The 26,749-nt window shown below is 39.1% G+C and overlaps 1 protein-coding gene across 1 annotated transcript in view; it reads right to left on the reverse strand.

The window, feature by feature from the left end:
- LOC137281468 (xanthine dehydrogenase/oxidase-like) overlaps positions 1 to 26,455 on the reverse strand; it is a 42,832-nt gene extending 16,377 nt beyond the window's left edge. The window contains exons 1-20 of the mRNA XM_067812715.1: positions 26,248 to 26,455; positions 19,077 to 19,206; positions 18,412 to 18,469; positions 17,048 to 17,144; positions 16,298 to 16,406; positions 15,566 to 15,692; positions 13,998 to 14,059; positions 13,043 to 13,087; positions 11,679 to 11,789; positions 11,311 to 11,452; positions 10,238 to 10,405; positions 9,751 to 9,827; positions 8,948 to 9,041; positions 7,228 to 7,340; positions 6,334 to 6,518; positions 5,556 to 5,715; positions 3,071 to 3,257; positions 1,958 to 2,139; positions 1,098 to 1,217; positions 153 to 374 (exon numbers count right to left, since the gene is read on the reverse strand). Coding sequence (XP_067668816.1) covers positions 153 to 374; positions 1,098 to 1,217; positions 1,958 to 2,139; positions 3,071 to 3,257; positions 5,556 to 5,715; positions 6,334 to 6,518; positions 7,228 to 7,340; positions 8,948 to 9,041; positions 9,751 to 9,827; positions 10,238 to 10,405; positions 11,311 to 11,452; positions 11,679 to 11,789; positions 13,043 to 13,087; positions 13,998 to 14,059; positions 15,566 to 15,692; positions 16,298 to 16,406; positions 17,048 to 17,144; positions 18,412 to 18,469; positions 19,077 to 19,118 — 2,301 coding nt within the window. The 5' untranslated portion in view covers positions 19,119 to 19,206; positions 26,248 to 26,455. The remainder of the gene's footprint in view (positions 1 to 152; positions 375 to 1,097; positions 1,218 to 1,957; positions 2,140 to 3,070; positions 3,258 to 5,555; positions 5,716 to 6,333; positions 6,519 to 7,227; positions 7,341 to 8,947; positions 9,042 to 9,750; positions 9,828 to 10,237; positions 10,406 to 11,310; positions 11,453 to 11,678; positions 11,790 to 13,042; positions 13,088 to 13,997; positions 14,060 to 15,565; positions 15,693 to 16,297; positions 16,407 to 17,047; positions 17,145 to 18,411; positions 18,470 to 19,076; positions 19,207 to 26,247) is intronic.
- Between the last annotated feature and the right edge of the window lie 294 nt (positions 26,456 to 26,749).

Raw genomic sequence — 26,749 nt, forward strand, 5'->3', positions numbered from 1 at the left:
TGATCGATCGCTTTCATGGGAATAAATTATGTTTAAACTACAATCGACAACAGAAAAGTCCCGGAGAAAGTTTCCCAACAAATGACAACATGCTACTAACTCAGTCCTAAAGACTAGAACCCTTTCAAATATTCACAGTTCAGTGTTCAAACCTGAACTGATGATGGGAACTGGCTACAGGATATTATTTCCATCCCTCCCTCCTCATTGGTCGGTTTTGCTACAGCGACTTGAGTCTCCAGGTAAAAATGTTCTTGTGGACCAATCCGCAGTTCATCCTCTATCACGTGATCTGATTCGCGGAATCCAAGGTCAAGGTCACCGTTTGTCACAGTAAAATTTGGGTTGAAAAAAGAATTTTCCTGAATGGCTTCCTATAAACAGAGAGAAAAGGAAACTGAAAACTGATGACATCACGCATCATAACAAAATACAACAACAAATGACCCTCCCTTTATTTTGATGTCATGGCCCGTAAAGACCTCCATACACTGCCGTGTATAATACTCACACTTTTTTCACGTCAGTGTTATTTACTTTATAAATGACCTCTTGCAATTCAACATGTGAAAGAAAATCAAGCCAACACAGGACCCGTAAAATGGCCAAAAATCGGTAGTTTCATGCCACTGTCAGTACCAACGTGTCTGCCGCCACGAACGTTCCAAAAGTACATTGACACCCTTCGAACTGTTATATAATAATTTGTATAGCGCTAGTACCCAAAGCGCTTGCCGGAGTTCTACATTGACTGGAGTCTATTCAAGCACATCTATGGCGAACATATATGTCTTGTCATGTTTCTGGAAAGTTGGCAACAGTTTGACTGTTTCTGATGTCAGGACACGGGAATAGGAATAGGACACAGGATGTGACTTGTTATACAGGCTACAAGTACTGTGGTATAAAAATATGATGATACCTCGACTAGATCTTTTGAAAAGTATATACTCTTAAGGATCTTTCATTTGTGAATAATTTCTCAATTTGAAAAAAGAAATCTCCAAACGGAATAAAAATTTGATGGTAATTTAATTCATGACCATGAAATGACCAACTGTCTGAACACTTTGAAGCATGTGACGAAATGAGCGTACCTCTATGGTGATAATAGGAGTCAGGTCCTCATATTCAACCTTCACAGCTTTTGCCGCCCTTTGCGCTTCGATCTGAGTCTTTCCCAGAATGCAAGCAATGATTTGGCCTTGAAATACTACCTGAAGGAAAAGGCCATAATCGATAATATCATATTATCGATAATGTCTACCAAGGAAACATTGGAAGTATCAGTTTGAACTGAATCAGTTTGCTGGATCCTTAACGTGACTTGTGACTAACGTTCGGGATAATTTGTGGCTGAAGTTGTGGTGATGATTTTAGGGTAGGGGGATGAGGGGATGGGGCTGGTCACTGCATGTACTCAGTGAGGTATGGGTGGCTATCTACTAGTTTACATGTACTAGGGGGTGACGGCAGTCTTGTACGAAATTGTACTTTTACAAATATGCTAACAATCGTGACGGGTGTTGTACATGGCACGCAGGGGAAGACTTCCCTTGTACGTTTAAAGGGGGGGTGGGATGGTTGATTCGCATTTTACATACTTCTCCATAAAATCATCAACAGTTCCTAGTCATAAATTATCAACGGTCTCTAAGGACATCTCACCTATTGCAAGTAATAATCACGTATTTCAGATTTACGTTGACATCATTATGATTAATATACTTTCACCCTTCGCAGGCTGACTGTTACCATCATTAACAACTGATGGTGCATTGGTTACCCTTTGTGACACCGACAGTAAACTGCTGAATTCGACAACTTGGAGGATTCTCTTTTCCTTATTTAACCAAATGGTGGTCAACCGTGCACCTCAATGACCACTGATCGTTTGTATTCCACTTAACCTCCTGGTACGGGACGTCATTATATCACCTAACAGGACATTTCTTACCTTCTTGGATGCATAGATTTCCATCTCATCAGGTTTAGCAAGCCCAAATGTTGTCAGTCCTGGGATATCTTTAAAGCTGACAAAGTCCACAACACCAGGCATAGCCAGTGCCTCAGAAGCCTCGACAGATAGGATATTAGCATGTGCCTTTGTGCTGAATACGAACGCAGCATACAGTTCACCTGGAAATATGACAGTGAAACATCAATACCAAACAAATCATCTTTGATTGCCATTTTAGAAGTTGAGGAGATGAACAATAAGGATATTTGTATGGAAATACAACCTCTTCATTCTGTATAAGAGACATCCCGACTTGCTTGACTACAACATTGGATCCCAGAAGTGCATATCCATAGAAACGTACTCACTCTTCTTCTTCTGTACCAAACAAGTGTCAATGAAGCTGATATTGCAATGATTTTTTTCTTTGAATACGTGACCTGAGTGAGTAAGTTTTAAGAAAGCTTTGACCCACGCAACATATCAAGACTGGGGATGGCCACTCCATGGTTAATATTTTCGTATTTTGGGTGGTGTTGGATGGGATGTGGGGGGTCGATTGTTTTGTGCTCCCGTTTCTTCATAAAAATGGAACTGTTGCCTGAGAATAAAACTATAGCTCAGAAAGCAATCACATCATCACATCCCTGCTGACCTTGACTTGAATTGTGACTGATTGAGAGTATTATCATTATCATGTTGTGGTCCTTGTAGAAACTAAGTAACCGAATGTAAAGAATTAATTTGTCATTCCAAGTGACATCACCCAGCACCATGAAATCAAAACACATGCAAGATGACAATACGATTATATATCTCATCAATAATAGGGGCAGTAATCCTTACTGTACAGTTCATGTGTATCACGTGTAGAGACGTGATGATTCTAACCATCAACTATTCGTTTGTCATTGCCAATGATAATCCCTTTCTGATCATGGATAGGAACACAAAGCCATTAACTCCTGTACTCCGGTTATTTTGTGGACAATCTTCCTTATTAAAAATATGAATCATGTATTCGTTACCTCGAACCGTGAACAGGCCGTTTCTAGAAACAGAACTCTTTAGAAACAACATGCATATCGTGTGTAAGGACAAGTGTTTTACCATCAGTCATGGGCATGTCATCTGTATACATAGCCTCGCCTGTCGTCTGCAGCAGAGCGGAAGTGTGTACAAGTGGTCGTCCAACTGCATCATCCAGGTCTTGATCGTCTGACACAGCCTGGTACAACTGTACCCCTTCGCTGACATTTCGCTCGATGTCGTCAACTGCGTCACTGACCCCTGTTGTCTGAAGGCAGATTTGAGTTTTGGGTTACCTTTGGTCCACAGACATCGGAAATGACCAATAATAAGCCAAACGGACGAGCATACAACCAATCTGAAAAGACATCTGGTCGGTGTTTATTGATGAATTATGAAATACAAAATTAATGATGAGGATGTGTTGTAATGGCGCGATTTTGAAAATACCTACTTTGAATATCGATAAAACATGATATCTTGCAAAACTAGGAGCGGTGGGATAGCCTAACGGTTAAAGGGTTGTTCGTCAAGCCGAAGACCCGGGTTCGATTCCCCACATGGGTACAATGTGTGAAGCCCATTTTCTGATGTCCCCCACCGTGATATTGTTGGAATACTGCTAGAGCGGTGTAAAACCCATCCCACTCTCTTGACATCATAAGTAATCTTGAAAAATAGCTCAAACGTACAGAGTTGGGTTTTTTCAGGATTGAGTGGAATAATATTGTTTTAAAACACAACATTCTGTCCCACGGCCGAAATGCAGACAAACCCGTGAGAACATTACGGTATAACGACCGTACAACTAGGAATCCGATTAGTAATGACAATAGCTCATTCATACACTGCGACAACTCTTACGACAGGGACTCTTTCGTTGCGTAACATAATGCCGAGAAAGGATTCTAGTGACTGATATTATGAGCAACAGTTCCTGTCAGCTCAAATAGAAACCGACACGCAGTAGACAAGTTGACTGAGTTTGACCATGAAGTGATGCAAGAAGCAAAAGTTGCTATGGACAAATAATTATCTGAAATCCCTTCGTAGGGCGCAGAACACAAAAATACGGGACATTTTTGACAGTACTTGATTGAGATTGACTGTTTTAACTCACAGTTAACATGGACGAAGTGCGATGTTTTAATGAAGGGGCCTGATCGACAACCTTCTCTACTATCCAACTGCGAGTATTTCAATTAGTAAAAGGGTATTTGAATTGGCTGACAACAGCGGAGACAAACGGACTCATGCCCAAAGAGACGTGAAACCAAATTCAGTTTACAAATACAGGGACAGGGAAGGCATTTATAGCATGATTTACATCCTGTTGTCCGTATTCGAGGTCAATGTGAGTAAACCGGTAGCTGGTGATATGATAGGTGGCCCACTTTCATCTGTTTACTTGACCTTATAGTAATGGGGTCTTTGACCGAATACACATATAGGAACTTTACACTCTTTTAGTATGAGTGTCTAGTGTACCAAGGGTTAAATACTGTTAAGAAGTGGTTAAAAAATTTGCAAATGCGCGTTTTACGCTGGTATAGGTTTAAGATTGTTTTCACAATGCATTCACCGTAAACATGAAGATGGTTGTGCAATTTCCGTCTGTGAGTTTGGAAAGCTCTGTACCGAAGTTTATTCTAGTTAAACCACAACTAAGCTATTTAAATTTACTAGAAGAAAAGCCAAAAGTGATCTTAGAAGTTCAGAACTAAAACCAGCCCGATTAATCGAATCCAGTAATCAATATCATGAGCATTGACCTACGCTATTGTGATAAAATGGCACAGGCGGATCCAGAGGGGTGCCGGGGTGCGCTACCCTTTGACCAGAGAGTTTATCAAATGACCATTGAAAACGGGTGAATATGAAGTGTTCACGCTCTCTTTCTCAAGAGTGCGGACTCACACACCCCTAATCCCAACTTTAGAATGGTGTGCTAAAGACCACGTCTGCCCTGTATTTTCATATTTTAACCCAGTCATGGGTATCTGTAACATATGTGTACACTGCTATGAGTTTAAATTTGAATGCTAAGACAACATGAATCATGGTTTTCTGGATCCTAATGGCATGTAGGTGGTATCTTCTATTCATCTAGTCTACTACTAGTGAGGTAACGATACGTTTCAAAACAACATCGATTGAAACGATTCACCCAAACCTCGATTGAATTCAATTTTCGTCTCTCGATTCGGTCATTTTTGCTATTCTATTCCTTATGAAAGGGAAAACATCACGTTTTATTTCACTCTCAGGGTCGGCTTTGATATCGTGAAGTGCATCATCATCCTTGCGATGTCTACTAAGAACAGTTCACAGAAGATAATAAGCGTCGTTCAATCACATTTCGCCTTATTTGGGTCAATACGTTCTGGGTATGTGGAGATAATATAAACAGACATTCAAATATGGAATCGAAATAATGATAATGGTATCGATGAATCGAACTGAATTTTTGCAGCCCTAAATGAAACCTGTTTCTCTTTTCATGCATGAAACTTATAATGATTTTAAAACGTGTATTTACGTGTGTTGTTTGAAACTTTGTGTTAACCTGCTGTAGTCTCTGTGTGACGTCGGTGAAGAACTTGAAAAAGAAGCTGGTTGCGAGGGTACGACGATATTCCACCATGCCACCTGGTGAGCCGGGGACCAAGGGGAGGTCACTCGCTAGATTTTCGCACGTCTTCTCCAGCAGAGCGTCGTCCCAGATCCTGATGTAAAGGAACGGGCATTCAGATAATCAACTGTAATATCCATGTCACTGGTAAATACTCACAAAGAAGCTTAACACAAATGGGTGCGCATGTAGTCTTTGTCGTGTTTTGAGGGAATATATTATGTGGAAAATGTTGAGTTTTCTCTTTTGTAACATCAGTACAACTTAAAGTCATCTATTTTGGGGAGATGGTGACTGCGAAGCGGGTATTTGAAACACAGTAACCGCACAAATAGAAAGGAGTGAATGGATTTGACCCGAATGAAGACGGTGTGAGGCGAGTGGAGTGGAGTAAAGGACGGCGAAACAGAGAAAATGGGAGAGTATCGAGGAAGAGCTTGATCTTGCTGGATCTAGAGCCAGTTTGAGCAGTGGAAAGTGGGAAGGACGTTGAGGGGACAGGACATACGTCATGAAGTCATAAAGTGGTGCATGCTGTGGCTGAACGGAGTAGAAAAGAAGTGGAGCCAGTTGGAACAGAGGGTAAGAACTGAAGTCGAAAGGGAGGGGTCATTAACTGAAACCGGTTAGAACAAACGGAAGTGGGTAAGAACTGAAATCGAAGGGAAGGGATCGAAGGAGTAAGTGTGCCATCATAACCACGCTTCCTCACTGATGTTTCATGCCATTCATTGTCCTTTTCGCCAACACGGTGGTTGGAGCCATGCCGCCATATGCCAAGATGGCGTCATCAACAACATTTGTTCCGGACTGGAATCGGACCATCATTCCAGCGTTCACAATGGAGATATCGTCATCTTTCCTATGAGCCTGCTTAAATCCGCGAAAGTACTCATCCTGAAATTAAACACATTAAAGCATGCTTGGTATCATCACAATATGAAAATGACTGAAACACATGTTAATGATAGAATCGCAATTATTTGACTGTGGGATCGGTTCCTACATATTACTTTTAGTAAATATCAAATGTTGTGTATTGTTTTACATACGTCTAGAGCCGGATGTTGTATTTTAACCTATTGTCGTTTTGTACGGCATTGTAGTCAGGGGCAACTAACGGGATCGGGTGGTCGGGCTTACTGGCATGGTTGATACATGTCTTGGTATCCCAGTTGTGATCGATGCTCACTCATTCATTCACTCACTCACTCACTCAAGTGTTGAAGCGACCCTGAATATATAAGAATCAGGTAAACAGAAATTCCTTTGACATAAACGCCATTCCACTCACTCACTCACTCGCCCACCCAAACCTACCCACTCACTCACTCAGTCACTCATGGCATTAGGTGTTGAATCAATCCTGAATATGTAATACTATGATTAGCACTGAAATATCCTGTACAGGAATCATATAGGTAAACAGAAATTCCTCTGACGTGAATGTCATCCCTCAACAAGTTGTTGTGGTGAAAGTAGTGAACGTTTTGGGTTTGGTTTCATTTTTCACCTTCATGATCTTCATGATCAATGAATCCATTAACAGCCACCTCAGCCAATAACAAACAACGTACAAAGAACACAAGAAATATCAATTATTTACCTCTGACGTGAAAGGAATATAAACAGACAGTAGAACCTCCTTGGGATGAACCGCTGTCCTCCTGTATCCTTTTAAAAAGTCCCCGTCCATCTTAACTTTCCTTGGAGGTTCCCCTGTACAACGAACAAATCAGTTGGGAAACAGATAGGAACAGAAATTTATGCCAAATTTACCTTACTTTTCAGAGGTGTAATTTCAAATACCCAGATCACTTGCATTTACAATAAAGAATTGTAATGCGCCAAACATCCGGGCGCTTGGTGTCTGCTCATGACGCTGCACAAAACTAACATGCATTACTGTAGAGGTACCATGTTCACCGGTAAATCGATCTTCATAGAGTCTTTAGCCGGCTTTTAAAGATTGTTAATGATTGTGATTTCTTTATTTTCTTCTTTCAGGGAAGATCATTCCACGGATTCTGGGCAATGTGAGCAAATCATCTGTGTCCAAACCTTTTGGGGTGGTTTTGGTTACGTTAAGAGGTAACTAATCAGCAGATCCTAGTGTCCGCGAAGGATTATATTTCCCAATCAGTTCTGTCAGATACAGGAGCAATTTGATTGACACATTTATATGGCAAAGTATGAATCCTTTATTGAACTCGAACTTGGACTGGGAACCAGTGTAGCGAGTCTAGCACTGGTGTTATATGTGCAGACATCTTAGTTCGGATCACTATTAGTGGGGTTTTTTTGGACACGTTGGACACACATTTTCCTGGGTTAGATAATAACATTCATGTACTACACATTCATAACAAAAATACAGACAAATATAAAGCTTGCCTGCGAGGTTATAAAGGTGAGCGCATTTTTCTCACAATTTTATTCTTATTTCTATACATATTATGTGCACTGCATTTGCGACTTTAAACTATATTGCAACGGATGACTCAATGCTGAAATATAATATAAAACATAATCGGAAATAATAATGACGTTCAGTTATGAATTTACTTAGTGTCATTTAGTCAGTTATATATCGCAAAGCCACATCATTTACTGTGCTGTTAATTAAGCACAGTGTATAAAAGTAAGAATGTTTTATCTGTCTAACGCTGGATGGATATAAAATCGGTGATGTGAGATGGTGATTGCCTGAAAGTTCGTTCTCCTTGAACGCGTTAAGAACGTTCGTAAGAAGCACGGATTACGTTGGTATCTCGTCTGCAACTTGCCACACGTGTGTGCAACAAAACTTACAGGCGTCCACCATCCGTTGAATTTAAGGAAAACCTTTAGGGTTTCATGCCTAAAATTTATGAATGTATTTGGTCCAAGATTTCTAACTTACAGAGTAAGTGTGTGTGTGTGTGTGTGTGTGTGTGTGTGTGTGTGTGTGTGTGTGTGTGTGTGTGTGTGTGTGTGTATTTGTTGGAAACAACCATGCCTTTTGAACCCCTTGCGCATGCATATGGGTATCTGTTTGAAATAGTTCAGTCAGTTGATGGCTTTGTGCACGTGTGTTTCTCCTGAAGCTAGTTAGGACATTTGACAGCTTCGACGCAGTATCCGTATGTGTGTGTTGTTTTTTGTTCACCGTAAGGAGGTTTAAGATGTCAACTTCATTCAGCCTGAACATAGTTGGTGGTCTGTGCTTTCTCACGCAAGACGTTTCATGCGACAGATTGGGCTATGCTAAACAATTGAACCTGTGGATATCGCAGCTGAATTGAGCTGTCTATTCTACTCGTACACACAGCGTAGTAACCATATACCTTTACATCCTACCGTGAGCTCTGCCGCTGCAGCCATCAGCAGGGGTATGAGGTCAGATATTGGACTGGCCGTCATGATATTGCCTCCGATACTCTATAGTTGATAAACACATAAAAGACATAACAAAAAGATGCAATGAATCGTGAACTTCCCCAGTGGATAGGAAATGCAAGATTTATGGAAGTCAACTTCTTTATTGTGAATAACACGACGTTTCATGGTCCTTCATCAAGAATACGACCCGGAACGTCGCGTTATTCACACTAAAACCATAATGGTTAGCTTCCATTAATGGTGCTTTTCTTATGCATTCCACTTCTAAATGACCTTCAAAGACTGCACAATGGAATTCCAAGCAGAAGTTAAACAAGGTTGCTCCACTTAGACTATTGATGCGGTGTCATCACCTAGAAACCAATAAACGACAGAGATGAACAAGGAAATCTGAAAAGACCCATGTGTATTGAATAACATTTACAGGGCTGAGGAGAAGGGCAAACACGGATGCTGTTTCCAGTACCTCAATTATCAGTTTGCTGGCTAGGACCTGAATCTGTGAAGATTCGTCCTCAGTAACATAGAATGTATAAAAAGGCAACCGACGGGATCGGGGTGTTTGACTCACTGAAAAAGTTGACATGGTGCAGACACGATGGTTTTGCAGACCGCAGCCGTACAACATACCGTTTATTTGGGATTACACTTTCTTAGTAAAGTACAGAATGTGAAATGTTTCTAAGTGTGGCTTTAAACAACAATCATAATAGGACCTGATGATTATGGTATCTTCAATATAACTCACAGCAACGTTCCTAATTTGATGACCTGCGAACCACCTCAACATTTCAACAAAGGCAGTGAGGGAGCGGGTCTTGTGCTCTGCAAGATAATCACGTGATGATCTAATGATCTGATAATAAAGAAATGAAAAACACAATTTCCACAATCACACGAAATTTCCCCTGAAGAGTGCCCATTGTACAATTCCGACAATATATAGCCAAAACATGTGTTTATGATTCAAAACAGTAACTTTTGCTGTTACAATACGGAACAGCAAAAGAAACGCAAATGTTTTCATTTTTTTAAATACTAGACATAAACATGAAAGCTTACTTTAACAAATTTCTTCTTTTTTTTCGAAACTTTCGATTCTTTTGCTGTTCATGGCCCGTATATCTCTATATGTCTAATTAAATGGGTTAAATATAATGGCGAAATTCGACTGCGCAAAGTTTGTCTTCTATAAATATTAACATAATTAACTTTTCGAAAGGACGGATTCCTACCTGGTAAATCTTTTATTGCCTTCCGAAATACATCGTCCATGGTTGCCAAGGTAACTGACGCTCCCAGAGTAATTCCATTGGTCCTAACTTGTACTTTGTTCAGTTCTGCGATGTCTGTGGCAGCAACTAATACTGGGTAGTGCATATTCTTAAATTTGGTCTCGATTCCTGTAAAAAAATGCGTTGGATGGCGTTGATAAGGTCAGACAATGTTGCTTCTCCTCGTGACGTTTGAATCATTCATAGAAACAAACATAAATGGTTGAACTGACCACATTTCTGTACATTATTATTTATTACTTTTGATCAGTGGTTCCGAGAGGGACAAGCTTGAAGGTATTTTTAAAGGCATTTATTTAATGGCAGGGAGGATTTTGTGGACCAAGAGGTATTTGTGGATAACAATAAATTTCGGGGCACACGTATACCCTTTCGGATCCACTTATTGTCCATTTGTGAAGTCGATGGGCACCTCGTGATAAGAACCGCCGTGATGTGTGTGTGGTGAAACATTATTTGACATGATGAATGGATGGGAGGTAGCCTAGTCTGTCTCAAAGTCCCTGAACCACATTATTTTCCCGACAGCCAAGCTTTTTCCGCAATGCTAAGCCTTAAATGGAGCAAGCCTAGATTTCCTCAGGTTCTGAATCTCTGACCTCCATGGGGCTCTCCAGAGACTTTAGCATTAGTCTAGAGGATGCCAAGAAATGGTGAGTATGTATTACAAAGAAGTTGCTAACTATGATAATCTTTTCCCTGAAATAAACAAATGTCAAATACATATTCAAGCAAAACATTTCCGATGGTTTAGTGGACACCGTCAAACGAGAATCATTCTTCTAGCTAAAAGGGATGTAGCAGATATTAGTTCTCTATGTTCTTAAACGGCCCATGTTATGTCATTTGTGAAATATATATTATCTAATCTAGTCGATGGAGATGGGCCAAAATCGTAAGTCGCTTTGTCTCTCCTTCATACACCTTTGGGTTAATGTTTTAGTGTTGACATCAAGATTACTGATTTTTTAAATTAAAGGTAGCACACCCTATCTGTTGAGGTATATACAAACCTATTTCAGTGTTCCCGTTGACAAGTTTAGCGTTTGGGAAATCAGCCGTAATTTCCAGAAGTTCATCCAGTGTCACTGGCCGGTACCATGTTACTCGACTGGTGGTGAATTTCAGAGATGATTGGTAGAACGTTGACATTGTCTACATGTATAAAGACAAATAAAAGTTTGCATGTATTAACACTGTACACCGTCTGTTAGTCTTCATTTATATGCTATTTGTGATTGATTTGTTAAAATCGTTTTCCACTTTTTTATGTTGTCTGAAAGAGCAAATTAACAAAAATACACTTGAAATTAAAACATCTCATTTCGTTCAGATTCATGCTAATGCGAGCTAATTTGAATACATAAATCCTTATTATCACCTTCAGCTCAGGTGGAAATATGGGCTCCTGTGAAGAGTCATACGTCACTTGCCCGTTTGTCACTGAGGCCAAATGACCAGTATCGCCATTCGTTGAATCATTCTGAGCTCCCTTGAACGATGAAACAAAACAACGTTATGCAACTCTGTATCTCCAATACTTGCCTCCAGTGTGTGCAATAATTTAATTTGCAAACTGGCCAATTAGGGCCAATTGCCACATGCACGCTTTGCAATGTACAAGCCCAGAATGAATTCTGCAGGCACAGTTTGTTAAAGTCAAACCAAAACAAAATAGACTACATTACACAGTTTTATACTGTTTGTACAAAAAGAGTTAACGTTTTTATTTGTTAAGACTGGTATTAACCTTCCTATGTACATAACGCTGAAATACCAGTTATCGTAACATGATGGTTGAGTGATGATTCCTTAACGCTAATAAAAGAAATAAAAACAAGGGAAAGATTCCAGTTGTTTAAAAGAACAGATAATTTACTGAAGGCCACAAAGGCATGCAAATATTTGAAACTGCCGGCCCGATGCAATAACACCCGAAGCCCTGCCTCAGGATCGGCGATTGTCTCTATCGCTGTTTGCTTCATGTTTGACGTGTTTCCGTACTGGTGAGCTAACAACATTCATGACATAATTTACCAGCACCAAGTCCTACTGACATAAGCATTTCTCCTGCCCTGGATATGTCCCGTGAGAGTTTTTATGCTTGTCGAAGTGGGTAAACATAATCTCATGGAGGAATATTTTTGTCAGACCCACAGATTTATAAGCTCCTCCATGTCATGTGTCACATTGCAAATCCGAATGTCCGTTACGGAATAATAAAACTTCAAACTATTGACACAGTTTCAATTTTATTTCTGAGAGAAGTGGTTATTTTCGTGTAGGATAACACAGGAATACACTATTATCATGCTTGGATAGTTAAAGATAACAGCTTCCATGACGTTTCTCAAGTCAAGTACATGTATCATTTATAACAGTCTGTAAATACACTACCTACTTAGATCTTGAAAGATTTATTTCTTTTATTACGAGGTACTACATGTGGGCAATTGAAAGTATAAACCTGAACGTTTGACCCCCAAACTACAAACATTGTCAAAAGGATACGAGGTTCCACATTGCTGTGAGATATCAATGACACGATGCTTGTAATGTAGCAAATGATCCTCGCATCACATACATGATCTTTGGACACTCGTTTCTGCCATTTGTAAATCATCACAGTGTCTTCTTCACTCTGCGGTGTCTAAGTCTGTAAAGCAGATTTTAGTCTTCGCATCAACTGAGCGTGTCATGAAAACGTTACTTATAACGAGCAAATGGACAGTATTGTTTTGTTACCTTTGACTGTATCCTGCAGCAATTTTCTCCCATTCCACAGGCATCCTGCAATACAATGTGTTCTATTACTTATTTGTTATTTATCCGGGTTAGGGTTGGCTAACAGTAATCCCTCTTCTTGTATAGCTGATGCATGATATCGTATCTCAATAATCTATATCAATTAATGGAGATCGATGCCTATGATGTCGGTCACTGGATTGTCTGGTCCAGACTCAATGACATACAGAGTGCCGTCATGGTGCTAGAATATTGTTTCATATTGCGTTAAACCAACCAACAGTTTGTTTAAAATGACTTCATTAACGGTTGCTAAGTAAGGCATGAGATGCTAGTTCCTACCATGAGCACCTGGTGATCTGTAACTATTTTGTATGTTTTGTTTCCTCAGACATTCCAGATTGATTATTCTGGTAGTAGACGTTTTGAAATTAAACAGCTTATTCCCAGTAATAAATCTGGTATTTTATTTGATATCACTGCAGAACATATCAAATGTTAGGACATATTCAATAAAGATATATCTTCCGTTTCTTAAGTGAATGTCATGACGGCAGAAAATTTCAAATGCTAAGACATGTTCAATAAAGATATATCTTCCGTTTCTTTAAGATGTCAGGTAAACAACTGTTTGATCGGTATTCATGTAAACTAATAATGAAAGATAAGCGTATTTTAATAGATGACAACCCTTCACCCTTCACACGGATAAAATTCTATATCGTAAAGTTGCATTAGGTTAAACAAGAAGTTTTCATCATTAAAGCATATTTCATTATTGACGGGGCCGTTTTGCGTTTGGTGTCATCCTACAAACAAAACAATGACACACGCATGGTTGATTGTTTCTACACATCCCGATCTCGGGATACACTAAGTATTACAGAAATACCGTCCGTTCAAAAGTACAGCGTATAGTTGACACATGAAGCATGTTTCCATCGTAAACACCTACCTTAGCGAAATAGTTGAAGCCTTGCAATATAGGCCGGTATCCCGTGCACCGGCAAAGGTTGCCTGCAGAATAATGTATAAGTCAGTGATGATCACAGTTTCAACGAGGAAGAAAACAGAAAGAGTAACGTTGGCAAAACGCCGTGTGAGTGAGTTTGGTCAACATGTCACATTTTGAGCATGTACTCCTCGAAATGAATCAGGATACACCTGAAAGTACAAGTTAACCTTTATTCTTCTCCAGGTTTCTTCTAAAACTTTGAATTCCACTGTGGGTGAAATTCTGGGAAAGTCTAAAGGAACACTAAGCCTTGTACTTTCAGGTGTTTCCATGAGTATACATCACGGCGTGTTGGTGTAAATACAGAAGGTAGTTAGCGTTGCTACTTTGCAAAACCTATGTTTACGCTTCTTCAATGCCTTCTTACATGTGTCATCTCGAAGATGATGATGAAGAGGAACATATTTTATGGACAGACAGCCTCCTTAATGTAATAGATACAACTTTAACGTGCTTGATCATATGTTGTGCAATGAAGACGTATATCCATACAATTATAACATAGCTTGATACATAATAAAGACTAGTCCAGAAATTTAGCTACTGTTAAGTTACGTGTACGAGTTATACTGTATACTAATACATACCTAGGAATCCCCTGTATAATTTTAAACAACGTAGGGGAACCTGATATTTCTGTTTGGATGGGAAAATGTACACCATTCTCAGAGACAAACAACTTATGATCGCGCCACCATTTCTCTTTATCACCACCCTAAACACAACACATGAGATGCTCGTGCATCTTTTTTCATTTGTTGCAGTTTTCAAGAAGGTCGATAAATCATTGTAGACCATTCATTTTGACAATAAATCTTGCACATGCAAATTTCACGTCATACACAAATCATCTTTCAATGGCGATTACTGTGATTAAACAACAATGGTCGCGATGAAGTACAGGTGGTGATGCACTCTCAAAACATTTGTTATTATTATATCAACATTGATTAAGTCCGATATATCTCCCAGTCTTTTCAATCGTAAATAGTGAGTGCGTGAGTTAATATTTAACGTCACATCGGCAATATTTCAGCCATATCGTGACGAGAACATAACATTGAAATGGAATATATGAGTATTATAAAACCTGTCGACAAAGGACAGGAAAACAACTAGAATGTCACAGAAAAGAATGTAAAACTAGGAACTATACCTAAAACAATTTATCTATACAATACAATATAAAATGCGCTATAGATTGCTGACAATTGAATATAGATGATCATACTTGGGACCATGGGGACTTACAGTACTTTTGCTACTTGCATGGACCCTAGCTGGATTTGCATCATCCCCTCAGCCGTCAGCAATTTGGGTAAACATCTAGCCATACAATAAAAAGACACTTATTCTACGATTAAAAACCAAGAAATTTAGAATTTACTTTGAATGTTTGTGGACTTACATACCCTCTCAGGAGGACCATCGTAAATAAACAATGAAGTTCCCCTTCATTTTTAAAGAGTATATTATTGTTTGACTGTATTGGCAAGACGATAATTTACCGTCGAAACTGTCCTCTATTTGTTGTCTAGTTGGTTGTGGATTGTTGCGGAGGAGGGTGTACATTGACATGACGATACCCGGGGTACAGAAGCCACACTGAGACCCATGGGATTTAGCCAGCTGCTCCTGAAGATACAATGCAAGGTTAAAGTTACAGACTGTAATCATAAATAACACCATGAAGATGAGTACAGTCTACATGGGAAAATACCCTGCACCTGTACTTCATATTAAAATAAACTTTGATGTTACAAATGTCGATGATTATGTCTTGTGTCGGCGTCTGCTTCGTGCCACTTTTAACAATATCCCAGCATTATCACGACAGGGGACACCAGAAATGAGCTTCACAGATTGTCCCCATGTGAGGAATCAAAGCCGTGTCTTCAGCGTGATGAGCGAACGCTTTAACCACTATGCCGCTCGTTGTTCGTTTGAATACATCTGATTGTACTGGTTGTATTGTTCAAACTGTTTTTATTTTCTATTGTGTGAGTTTTTTTCCGTCACGATATGGCTGAGATATTGCAGATGCGACGTCAATTAATTCAGCCACTCCTTGTTTGAATGTAACCGCGGTCAAGATATATATATCCAAGATATAAAACGCAGCCTGTATTAAATCAGCTTGCATTTGTCATCTTCCTCAAAAACTTCATATTTTGTTATCACGACCAGAGCGAATGGAGCTCTACGAATTAAAAGCATCTGTAAATGCTTAATCTACTTACCTGAACTGGGTGCAGTCTCGTCTTACAACTGCCAATCCCTTCCACTGTAGTGACTGCTAAACCATGCAGAGAACACAGCGGCGCAAGACATGCGTTCACTGAATAGTGACTGTGTAGTTAAACATCACAACATACGGTTGATACCCAGTTATACTGTATATCATACATTAGTCCCTAATGACATGTTTTCAAAGAATGAATGACTGGGAGTAAAAAGGTTAAACGTTCTGGCCAAGGTATCTTGTACAACTTTGAATGGTCAGTGATAAAAACGATGTCGGAATCGTTAACGAATAAGACGACATGCAAATGCACGATAATAATAAATGCAATAATAATGTGTCCATTTACGTAAGTCCACCCTAGCTATATTCATAGCTCTAACAGTCAATAGCAAAGCACATTATTACCTCGGATAAACAAAGCAGCCCGTGATAGTCACATGATTTTTTTTCTGTTGGGTGAACAGAGGCAGTTTTGAGCAAACTCACTTGCCGAAGGGGAGACCACATTATCATACGTGTTTCGTTGTGGGGCATGTATGAAGCTCTAGAAACTCTTAGGAGTCAAGCTGTCCGCCCTTGATTTGTGACCTCACCCACAGGACCACATGTGCAGTGAACGTGTGTAAGACAATACGAAGCAGTGGTCATTTAAATGGTAATTACACACACTGTTTGTTTGTTGCTTAACGCTGCATTTCAATATAATAAAGGTCCTGAATGTCAGGTCATTGCAGTTTCAGGATACGAAATGGCATCTGTATGTCTGTCGTATCTGGACACCATCACGGTACAGGCGCCACATCCTCCCTCTCCACAGCCCAGTTTACTTCCTGTGAGACGCACTGGAAACAATAACAAGTTTATATGACAACCATTCTGTATATCACTACTAACCTAACACACACACACGCACGCACGCACGCACGCACGCACGCACGCACGCACGCACGCGCTCGGTTATATATATATATATATAAATCTGAAGCAGAACGTTATCACCAGACATATAAATCATTATTTACAGATCGCTGATCTTGCTGCATAGGTCTAAATACATTACCTGCAATAAAACCTTATACTGGTTACACCTACATGGGTTGTCAGCCCAGATTTGAAGAGATCAGCATGCGACGATTCGTCATTGAAAGGTCAGGATTCTCCGTTTTGCATCCCTTGTGATGACAGAATCACGGTCGAGCATGTTTTGCTTGACTTGTTGAATATTCCATCACAAGGGATAACTACTTAAATCTTGCTAATTAAATCTCCAACTAAGAAGGGTCTTCTTAATAATAAGTGCTCTCACATATTTATTGTAATTTTAAAAGAATTAATTTGTTATATGATTTGTACATAGATTAATATTTTATGACTAGTAGTTTGAATTAGTTCCTCAGGCCTTTAGTGGCTGAATTCTCAAGGTGGATGGTGTCGGCTGGGATGGGGGGTTGGGCATAAAGTATAAAGAACTGTACAATTATTATCCTCAAGAAAGTGGTACGTATGTCGCAAAACATTCAAAGTTGATATAAACTCTCCATATTTTAATCATATGGTATGTATCTGTTTTAACGTCTAGCTAGATTTCTCAAAATTGCTAACAGCAGGAAGCATATGTGCTGTAAGTCCACATGGTCCCAAGCATGGTGATCTACCTTTAGTTGCTGGTTATCGATGGCCCATTTTCATTGTGCAGTGTTCTCTGTGATGGTATCCTTAAATGATAACCTGCTAGTTTCAAAGTCTCTGGGTTACTCTAGTATTTTAACTGTTCTTCGGCAACAGGTTTTGAATATAAACATATAAATAATTTATTGCTCTCGTCACGATATGGCTGAAATATTGCCGATGTGACAATATTAACTCACTCACTCTGTATCATCAGCTTAAAAGGAAATCAGTACATGGATAAAATGATGATGATGGTGACGATGATGATGATGATGATGAATCCGTCAGTTCTAACTCGGATATGTGCAAATATATTACCTGCACGAAGAAAACAAAGTGTCAGAGAATAACAGCCCATACAATTACAGCATGAATGCATATGAGTCACAAAGGTCTACGCTGTATTTACCAATGACACATAAAATGAGTCATATTTACAGTGTTTTCGAAGGTATGTCAGCAAAGTTATCTCGGGATCTGGGTGGGCCTCCACAACCTGAAACAGATTCAGAATGTAACTTTCCAGGGCTCACAAAGATTTCACAAAGCGATAGTAGCGCTACGATGATCGCAACTCTAATACAATCGTTACTCTAATGATCGTTACTCTAAGTAACTCTCCTGAAGTGGTGTTTGCTTCAGTAGTCCGTATGTTTCACTATCCGAACGTTTTAGATGAAAAACAGAAGTGTTCGGATTAACGCGGTTTGAATGTACTCTACATAGACATACAAAAGCCTTGTGAAACCGCCCCAAGTATACAAAGTGCATCACGGTGCAAGTTGTAGCATAGGAGATATGCAGCAACAGCGTGTACACATCCAGATAACTGGGTTTATTCAAAAGGCCACACATCGGTCTGATATTGGTTTTAACAAAAAGATTCTCAAAGGTGTTTTTAACGTTGGCAATTACTTTCTCTCAAATCAAAAGATAGAAAGAAGAATAAGAGATGAACAACAAAACATATCAAAAACATGGATCCTCTATTCATTGAACAGTTAAACTTATATGTAAACTTTCCTTGTCATCTGTTGCTAAGCACCCGTATAATAAGAAACAGTGTGGTATAATTTCAGTGCCAACTTCTGCTGCCTTTGTACCTTTGCGCCATTGACAAAGAAGACCAACTCCGTCTCAAACATGATGCCAATCAATGGAGGTGTTGTCTTTCCTTGTCTTCTTCAAGCCTCTCCCTCTCCTTGATGCAAACGTTGTGGTTCAACCTTAATCCTGGACACAACGTACAATAATGGTTAGTAAACATTGACAAAGAAGACCAGCTCCGTCTCAATCATGATGTCAGTCCATGAAGGTGTTGTCTTTCCTTGTCTCCTTCAAGCTTATCCCTCTTCCTAATGCAAATGTTGTGGACCAACCTTAATCCTGGACATAATGTACAGTAACAGTTAATAGTCACGTGAGCGAGTTGGAATTTAGGCCACATTAATCCGTATCTAAAGTTTATCATGGTGACGTGTATTGGAAGTAAGGTTCAACATGTCTTAGACGGTTAACATATTTGTAAAACCTGCGGCTATGTGGAACGAACAAACCTTCAACCTGGATTACAATTTGTGAGAGTATGGTTTTAGCAATAGTTAGTAGTTAGTTAAATGTTGAATAAATTCACAGTTGTATACCGAATTATATATAATCTATAATGACTGACTGAATGTAGTTTTAAGCCGTTGTTAGCAATATCCCATCACTATCATGGCTAGGGACACCAAAAATAGGTTTCACACATTGTGCCCACGTGGGGAATCGCATCCGGATCTTCGGCGTGACGAGAGAACGGTTTAACCACTAGGATACCTCGGCGCCCGCAGATTAGGGTGAGACTTCTTCAAACAGCCCCAAAACGAACTGGACGTCTCAAAGGAAGCGCTGCTTAGTCAAGAACTTCCCAGAGAATATGGGTTATCCCCAACACGGTAGCATTCTGCATTATCCAGAGTGTCCGAATTTCTGTGCACCCAAGCGCATTCCTGATCTGCGTTAAGAGATCGGAAAGTACCAAACCAGTGGCTGCGAGGAGAGTTGGGACAGTGTACTAGTGGTTCAAATATGATTTTGAAGGCGAGGTCCGCATATTCACCACGCTTTCCTTAAATATTCCAAACACAGAGGCAGAGAACTGAGTCACACAAGTAATTTTTAGGGTGTTGCGACGTATATTGTAATATCTGCAGCAAACTCTAATAATCCTTGACGTAAACTGCATATCGTAATCAAAATGGACGTAATACGTAAATTGCAATTAAATTGACGTAAATTGTAGTAATTTTATTTGCAGAAAAACATAATGCAGTTTTAATCATTCGTAAATACACGTGTGTCCATTTCCGTTGCATATCATACATCACATAACCTTGTTGGACAACTCAAGGAAGACATTTTGTCCGATTCGATACCAAGGTGTTCACTGACACCAGTTGAATCTACTGACTTTGAGATACATTGCAATGTCACAGCATACAATCTGTTGTATTTGCCTATACACCTTCAGCTGTTGGTACTCTACAGCCTGCTTTTCAAATTGCATTGTCACCTATAGTCCAAATATTTTAAATTTAATTACTATTTTAACATTAATATCTGTGATAATCTAATTGTTTACTGACAGGTATGTATATTCATAAATTTATAACGTTTTGGCTGAAATTCTGCTGAGGTGACTCAGTTTGAACGCACTCACCCCTATTTAATCACGGAAGACGGGGAATAGACAACTCACATACTTTAAACATCTTTTAACTTACATTAATGTATGCAAGTTTTTGTTATCGTACATATCAGACAATACAGACATAAAAAGTCGAAAATGTTTGTGTCGCTTTGTTATCTGCCACGTCTGAAATGTAAACATATTTACATAATCGCTATCTTATACTTACATAATCGCTATCTTATGTTAAACGACCTTGACCTACATTTCGACATTTGGCTATAGGCGGCTAGTGAACTCGAAAACATGTAATTTATGTCGTTTTTCTTGCAGCTCATTAGACTTTTCGCCTCAATAGTTTTGCTTAGAAAGGCGTGCAGTCTATCTGTCTTGCCCATCATGATATCTGAAGGCAGCTTCTTGAACACCTGTTTTCACTCATAAGGTGCAGATGCTTAAGTGTCGTAATAGTCACACACAATCTGACTGAAAACGTTTGACACAGAATGTTTGGCATATGGTCTGTTATATATCGCTCTTTACAAATAACCATACAGCTGTTATTTAAATGTGGCACCTTGAATTATGAAATATTATCACCTGAAATATACGTGACTTGTTTTTCTGAGTAGAGAATTAAGTGACAATGTAATGAATTATTTGAGTAACCTATCAAACATTCCGCGATTTGCCGATTCAGTAACATAGTTATTTACATGTCTTCTCAAAAATTTAACAATGTTTACATCAACAGACTTCTAATCATAATCACTCAGACTTGCTATTAAAATACCAACAAATTGCAAAGTGCACTATCAAATCAAACCCGATACCAACATTTGCCGACACTCTGTGGGCACAGAAGACTAAAAGGTGAGTTGCAAAATTATTGTTCGATAGCCATTTGTAAGAAAATAAAGATGACCAGTCAGTTTCTGCAGTACAAACAGCAACGTATGTAGCCCAACTTTCAATTGTTTCATTTAAGATTTTTATCATACAGAATAATACTTTTTGCTGACCTAAAACTTCAATTAAAGCACATCAGCATCCTTTTCTTTAGGATTTTAAGGTTCTATCTTTTCTTCCTTTACCTTTTTAGTCCCACATAAAGAAAATATCAGGGTAATCAATATTTATTTATGGATAATACATTTCGATACATACATTATCATACAGTTATGTTCTTCCACATAACAAAAACCCCAGGACTAATCCAAATGTCATTACAAATATATTAAATATGTCCGATAAGCTACTGAAAAACTTTTCTTTTGTACATCAATTCTTCTTTCCCATTAAACAATCAAATATTCATTTTGATATTCATATCATTCAGAGAGGGGGTCGTCTCTTTACCAACCTATAGCTCATTATATGAAAATAAAACATCATTGAGTAACACTGATAGCCACTTTAAGTATTATTGTTTTAAAAAATACCAAAGTTTATGGCTTCAAATAACATGAGATTTTTGTTTGAAGCCTTCAACAAATGTTGTTACCTACGTTACCATCTATAACGTATCTATAACGTAGGTTACTGTGACATGCTTTGATCGAAAAGTGGACCACCAAATGATGCCCCAGCATCGCTTTCCTTTTAGTTACGATGGTAGTTAAAACACAATGACAGTTTGGAAGAATTACACTTTGTAACGTGTTTAACATGACGTCTTGTAATAATGTATACTATCGCTTAAAATTTAAACAACATAACCCTACAAAACTCATGTGGTTTCTCTCTCAAAATGTGTCTGCTGTTTGATGACTGTCGCCACAAAAATGTAGGTATAGCCAAAAACCAATCATAGTGTTTGGAACACTTAATTCCGTACTCCCTAGTAAAGTATGTATCGGTTACGTATCTATATTTTCATTTTTCTCTTTTGCAAATCTGTACGCACTACTTATCGTGATATGAGCTGTTTTACAATGTTGGAAATACGTGTTGTTGATATAATGTTTTGCGTCATGTGGTATAGAAATTGAAGTCATTATTGACATTGTAACGTATGTATTGACTGATTTCTACGCATCTACGCATATTTTTCCAATATTGAACTATAGTTATAGTGAAATCCTATCGTAATTAAATTAGTAAATGTTTTGAGCATAAATCATTGATATTGATCTTACTTGAAACCAGAAAGGTAAGTTACGATACTGCCATCTGGAAGAACACAGCGTATGTGTCCAAAGTTGCGGCGACAACGTTCAACACTCTAGAACTATTCCGATTTTGATGGTTTCTCACTCTCACCTGAATGTTATGTAATCAGCATATTGTTCTTTAAAAACTTAAGCTGAAACTCAAACTGCAACTTCAAAATGACAGTATGGCGACAGTAGCGTACGTATCGTTTTGCCAACTTTGACTTTTCGCGCATTCCAACGTACGAACAGAAGACCTGAAACAGTGTTTAATGGGTATGGCGAGTATATGACTTTGTGATTAATGGAACTACAGGGCGCAATATTTGTTGGATTTTGAACAACTGGCTGACGACATCAATTGCACCTCATTAGTAAGAATGAGCGTGAAAAGACCACTGTTCGTTGATGCAACAACTGGCTTGGTTGACATGAAATGTATTGTAAACACACCCACACAATCACCATCTTATATTAATCCTCCTTGGCATATCTATGAACATTTTGTCATAGGACCTAGTTTATGTAAGTTGAAAACATGTTCAGGAGTTCGCCCGCTTCCTCCTTAGCCCAAACTAGTAACACGTCCTATGGTGTATCTCAGCAGCAGTAAAAGATATCGGACACAAAATCAGGATGACAACTTCCACCTTTCAGAAAATCTTGTTGCCTTGGAAACTGAATGTCCAGGTTAATGACACTAAACACAGTTTACCTAAGCTTGTCTTACACTGTCCATGTCTAGGGATATGAGTGCGTGGGTCACAAGAATCTAGATTGATATATCACTATTGTGTGTGACTGTACTTTCGGAGGATGCTTGTCAATGTTTGTGGATCATTGTCAGAATTTTAATCGTACAATGTTTCTAGTTTTACTTTGTGACTAAACTGCTGAAAAGTCGCTAACAACTGAGTGGATGATATAAATACGGTAGGTAGCAAAGTAACGTAAGTCCCTATGGTCCTAGCATGGTGATCTACCTTCAGTTGCCGGCATTCCATGCCCCGATTATACACTATACATCCAGAGTTGCACTCACAAACAAGTTTTGAAGTAGCACTTACTTCAGTCAGTGTTCTAAACTAGATTTTGTAAAATATTCCATACAGTTTTATTTTAACATTCCCCCCTAAAATCATCCGTGGGCGATAGCAAGTGGGAAGTGACTGGTCGGACTCGAAAGGTAAGCCCTTTATTTCACGTTCACGACCAAACGACTTCATCCAGGCGAGGAAGCCAAACTGTTCTAGCTACACGTCAACAAAAGCTGAACCTGTAAATTTGACTGATAATAAAAGAAGTACGAAAGTAGTGGAGAGACATGATCGTTCTTGTTAGGCAACCCGATCACCTACACAGGAATACTAAAAGACTGACACAGATAAATTGTGTGTGCCTTTGACCTTGTTTCTGGAATATAGCTCTGAGCTCCTGGGTGTTTCTTTTTCAAACGAGATACTTAGCCCAAACCTTGAGTTTGTCTCGGACTTTCTTTCCAAGATAGCTCTGATCTCCCAAAAGGTGGAAATTAGTGCTCGGCGGTTTAACTTTACCGATCAGTCTGTCACTATTTTGCCACATAGCGCATGAAGAGAACTGCATTTGCCGTAACTTGATCTTTGGAAAAAGGACAAGGAGTTCTGTGACATTGGTGTTTACAAAGGAGATGAGTTAGGGTTGGTGAGGATTTGAATCTTGGATGTCCGGGATGTTATATTATAATATTACGTAATGCTATTACGATTAGATTTCTGCATAATAAGGACACATGTCATGGATAACGGGTCTGTCAATATCAGGGATAACACGTTCACCAAGGACACTCTGTTTCTAGACCTTGCGTAGTATCAGGAATATGTCGTTGTATCTAAGGCCATCTTGATTTATAGCTAGATAATTGGTATCATATTTGTTCGACCTGTTAAGACCATGAGCAAACATGTACGATATGGGTTGTGACACGAGGCCTGACTACAGGATCGAGATTTAGGTCAGGTAGGTCATTTCTTACTCCTTTTTCCTTTTTAACCCATGAAGGTCCGGGGTAGAATAGGCCTTCAGCAACCCATGCTTGCCATGAAAGGCGACTATGCTTGTCGTATGACGGGACTAACGGGATCGGGTGGTCAGGCCCGCTGACAGGCTGACACGTGTCATCGGTTCCCAATTGCGCAGATGTAAGCTAATGTTGCTGATCACTGGATTGTCTGGTCCAGACTATTATTTACAGACCGCCGCCATAAATATTGTGAATAATCGCGACTTCCCTGACCTTCAACCAAAATTTATAATTTACGGACAATATTGTATTCCAAATCAGCTGTATATTACATGTGATGATATTTCTGTATGGCTTTATCGTCAGTATGCTTACAAGCTACAATCTTGTATAGGGTCTGAGATGTTTGTTATATGCTGCGCACGAAAATGACCTAATTCACTGAGCTGGGTAGCAGTGAGACATTGGTTCAAGGAGCACATTTTAACTTTTATATCTAGACGTAAAAAACAGTGCGATGCAGCAGAATTGTTGCGAAATGATGAATAATAATATTTCAATTCTCTTCAGTAGATGTTTCTTTCACATTGACTTGCAAACCATATGTACATGTAACATCAGAATACCCATCTGTTGATGGTCTCTTTGGCATTGACGTGGGAACCATGCAATGAAAGGAATAAATATAACATCACAATGCCCATCTCTGGAGAGTCTCGTTTGCATCTTAGACATTGGCCGCTTTGGTAAAGCATAATTTGCAAGATTACGCTGTACACGCAAATCCAAACACAATCAGCAAGAACCTAGGTTCGAACTCACATATGCCAGAGCCAGATTTCGAGGCGTTACACTGTTTTGAGATTTGTGGAGAAAATTACGAATTGGTTTTATTGTAAATTAATATTTTAGAAAATAAGCCATTTAAGTAATGTCTCTTGTCTGTACAATAATATCATTTTTATTCAACCTGCGAGTTACATATAACGAACCAGAATTAACGGTCCCTTTTCATAGTGTATTCCAAACAATGCGTTTTGTACAAACATCATTCTTGAAATTAATACCATTTGCATGAAACAAACAAAACATAAGTATCCTCAGCACCCATGTTTGTCACATAAGACATCAGGTGAATAGACTCGTTGGCATAGCTGATGCATGTCGTCGTATCAAAATTATGTAAATCGGTGCTCATGCTGTTGATCATTGGAACTTCTGATCGCCTTCATACTGGAGATATGCTGAGTGCGGCGTTAAACAACAAAAAACCCAATAGACATATGATATTCTAATGCAACTTTTCTCAATATTGGCAATATCGTCAAAGGCCCTATTTGTCTATTTACAGCTCTACTCTTCTAATTCAGTTCAATTAACTAGTGTTTAAATACCAATAGACATAACCATCAGAAGTGTAATATGGACATATACAAACGTTGTATTACCTTGGACTGATCCTTCTTCTGTAAAGAATATTATACACAGTACTCCAACACTGTCTTGTCCTTGACTGTGGATCTTAATTAAGTCACATCAGCCGCCTCACGGAATAACTCACTATTGTAATTTGAAAGAAACCATGAATGCCTTGACTATCACACTGCCCCGTCCAAACGCATCTCATCTGGCCTCAAGACACGCTGATATAAGACTAATAGGGATGAACGCTTGTTTGAATCAGGTGACCCACTCAAGAATCCTGTCCTACTTTCAGTGGGAGGTATCAGGTGGTTCGCGTCAGTACGATCTCAAGTCATTTTGACCCCTGGTTTCTGTCCTGGTAGGGCAGAAGAACAATCAAAGTACAGGTGCTATCAATGGGCCGGTGCAGATCCTGAAGCTAGTAATCCAGTTCTAGCTGTAAGGCTGGTACAGTTTTTGTACCATCCCGATGCATCTGTGTCGCGCCTTCATAGAACGGGTCAGATTGCAACGCCGTAAGCGCTA

This window comes from Haliotis asinina, chromosome 1, assembly GCF_037392515.1.
Source record: "Haliotis asinina isolate JCU_RB_2024 chromosome 1, JCU_Hal_asi_v2, whole genome shotgun sequence".
Lineage (NCBI taxonomy): Eukaryota > Metazoa > Mollusca > Gastropoda > Lepetellida > Haliotidae > Haliotis > Haliotis asinina.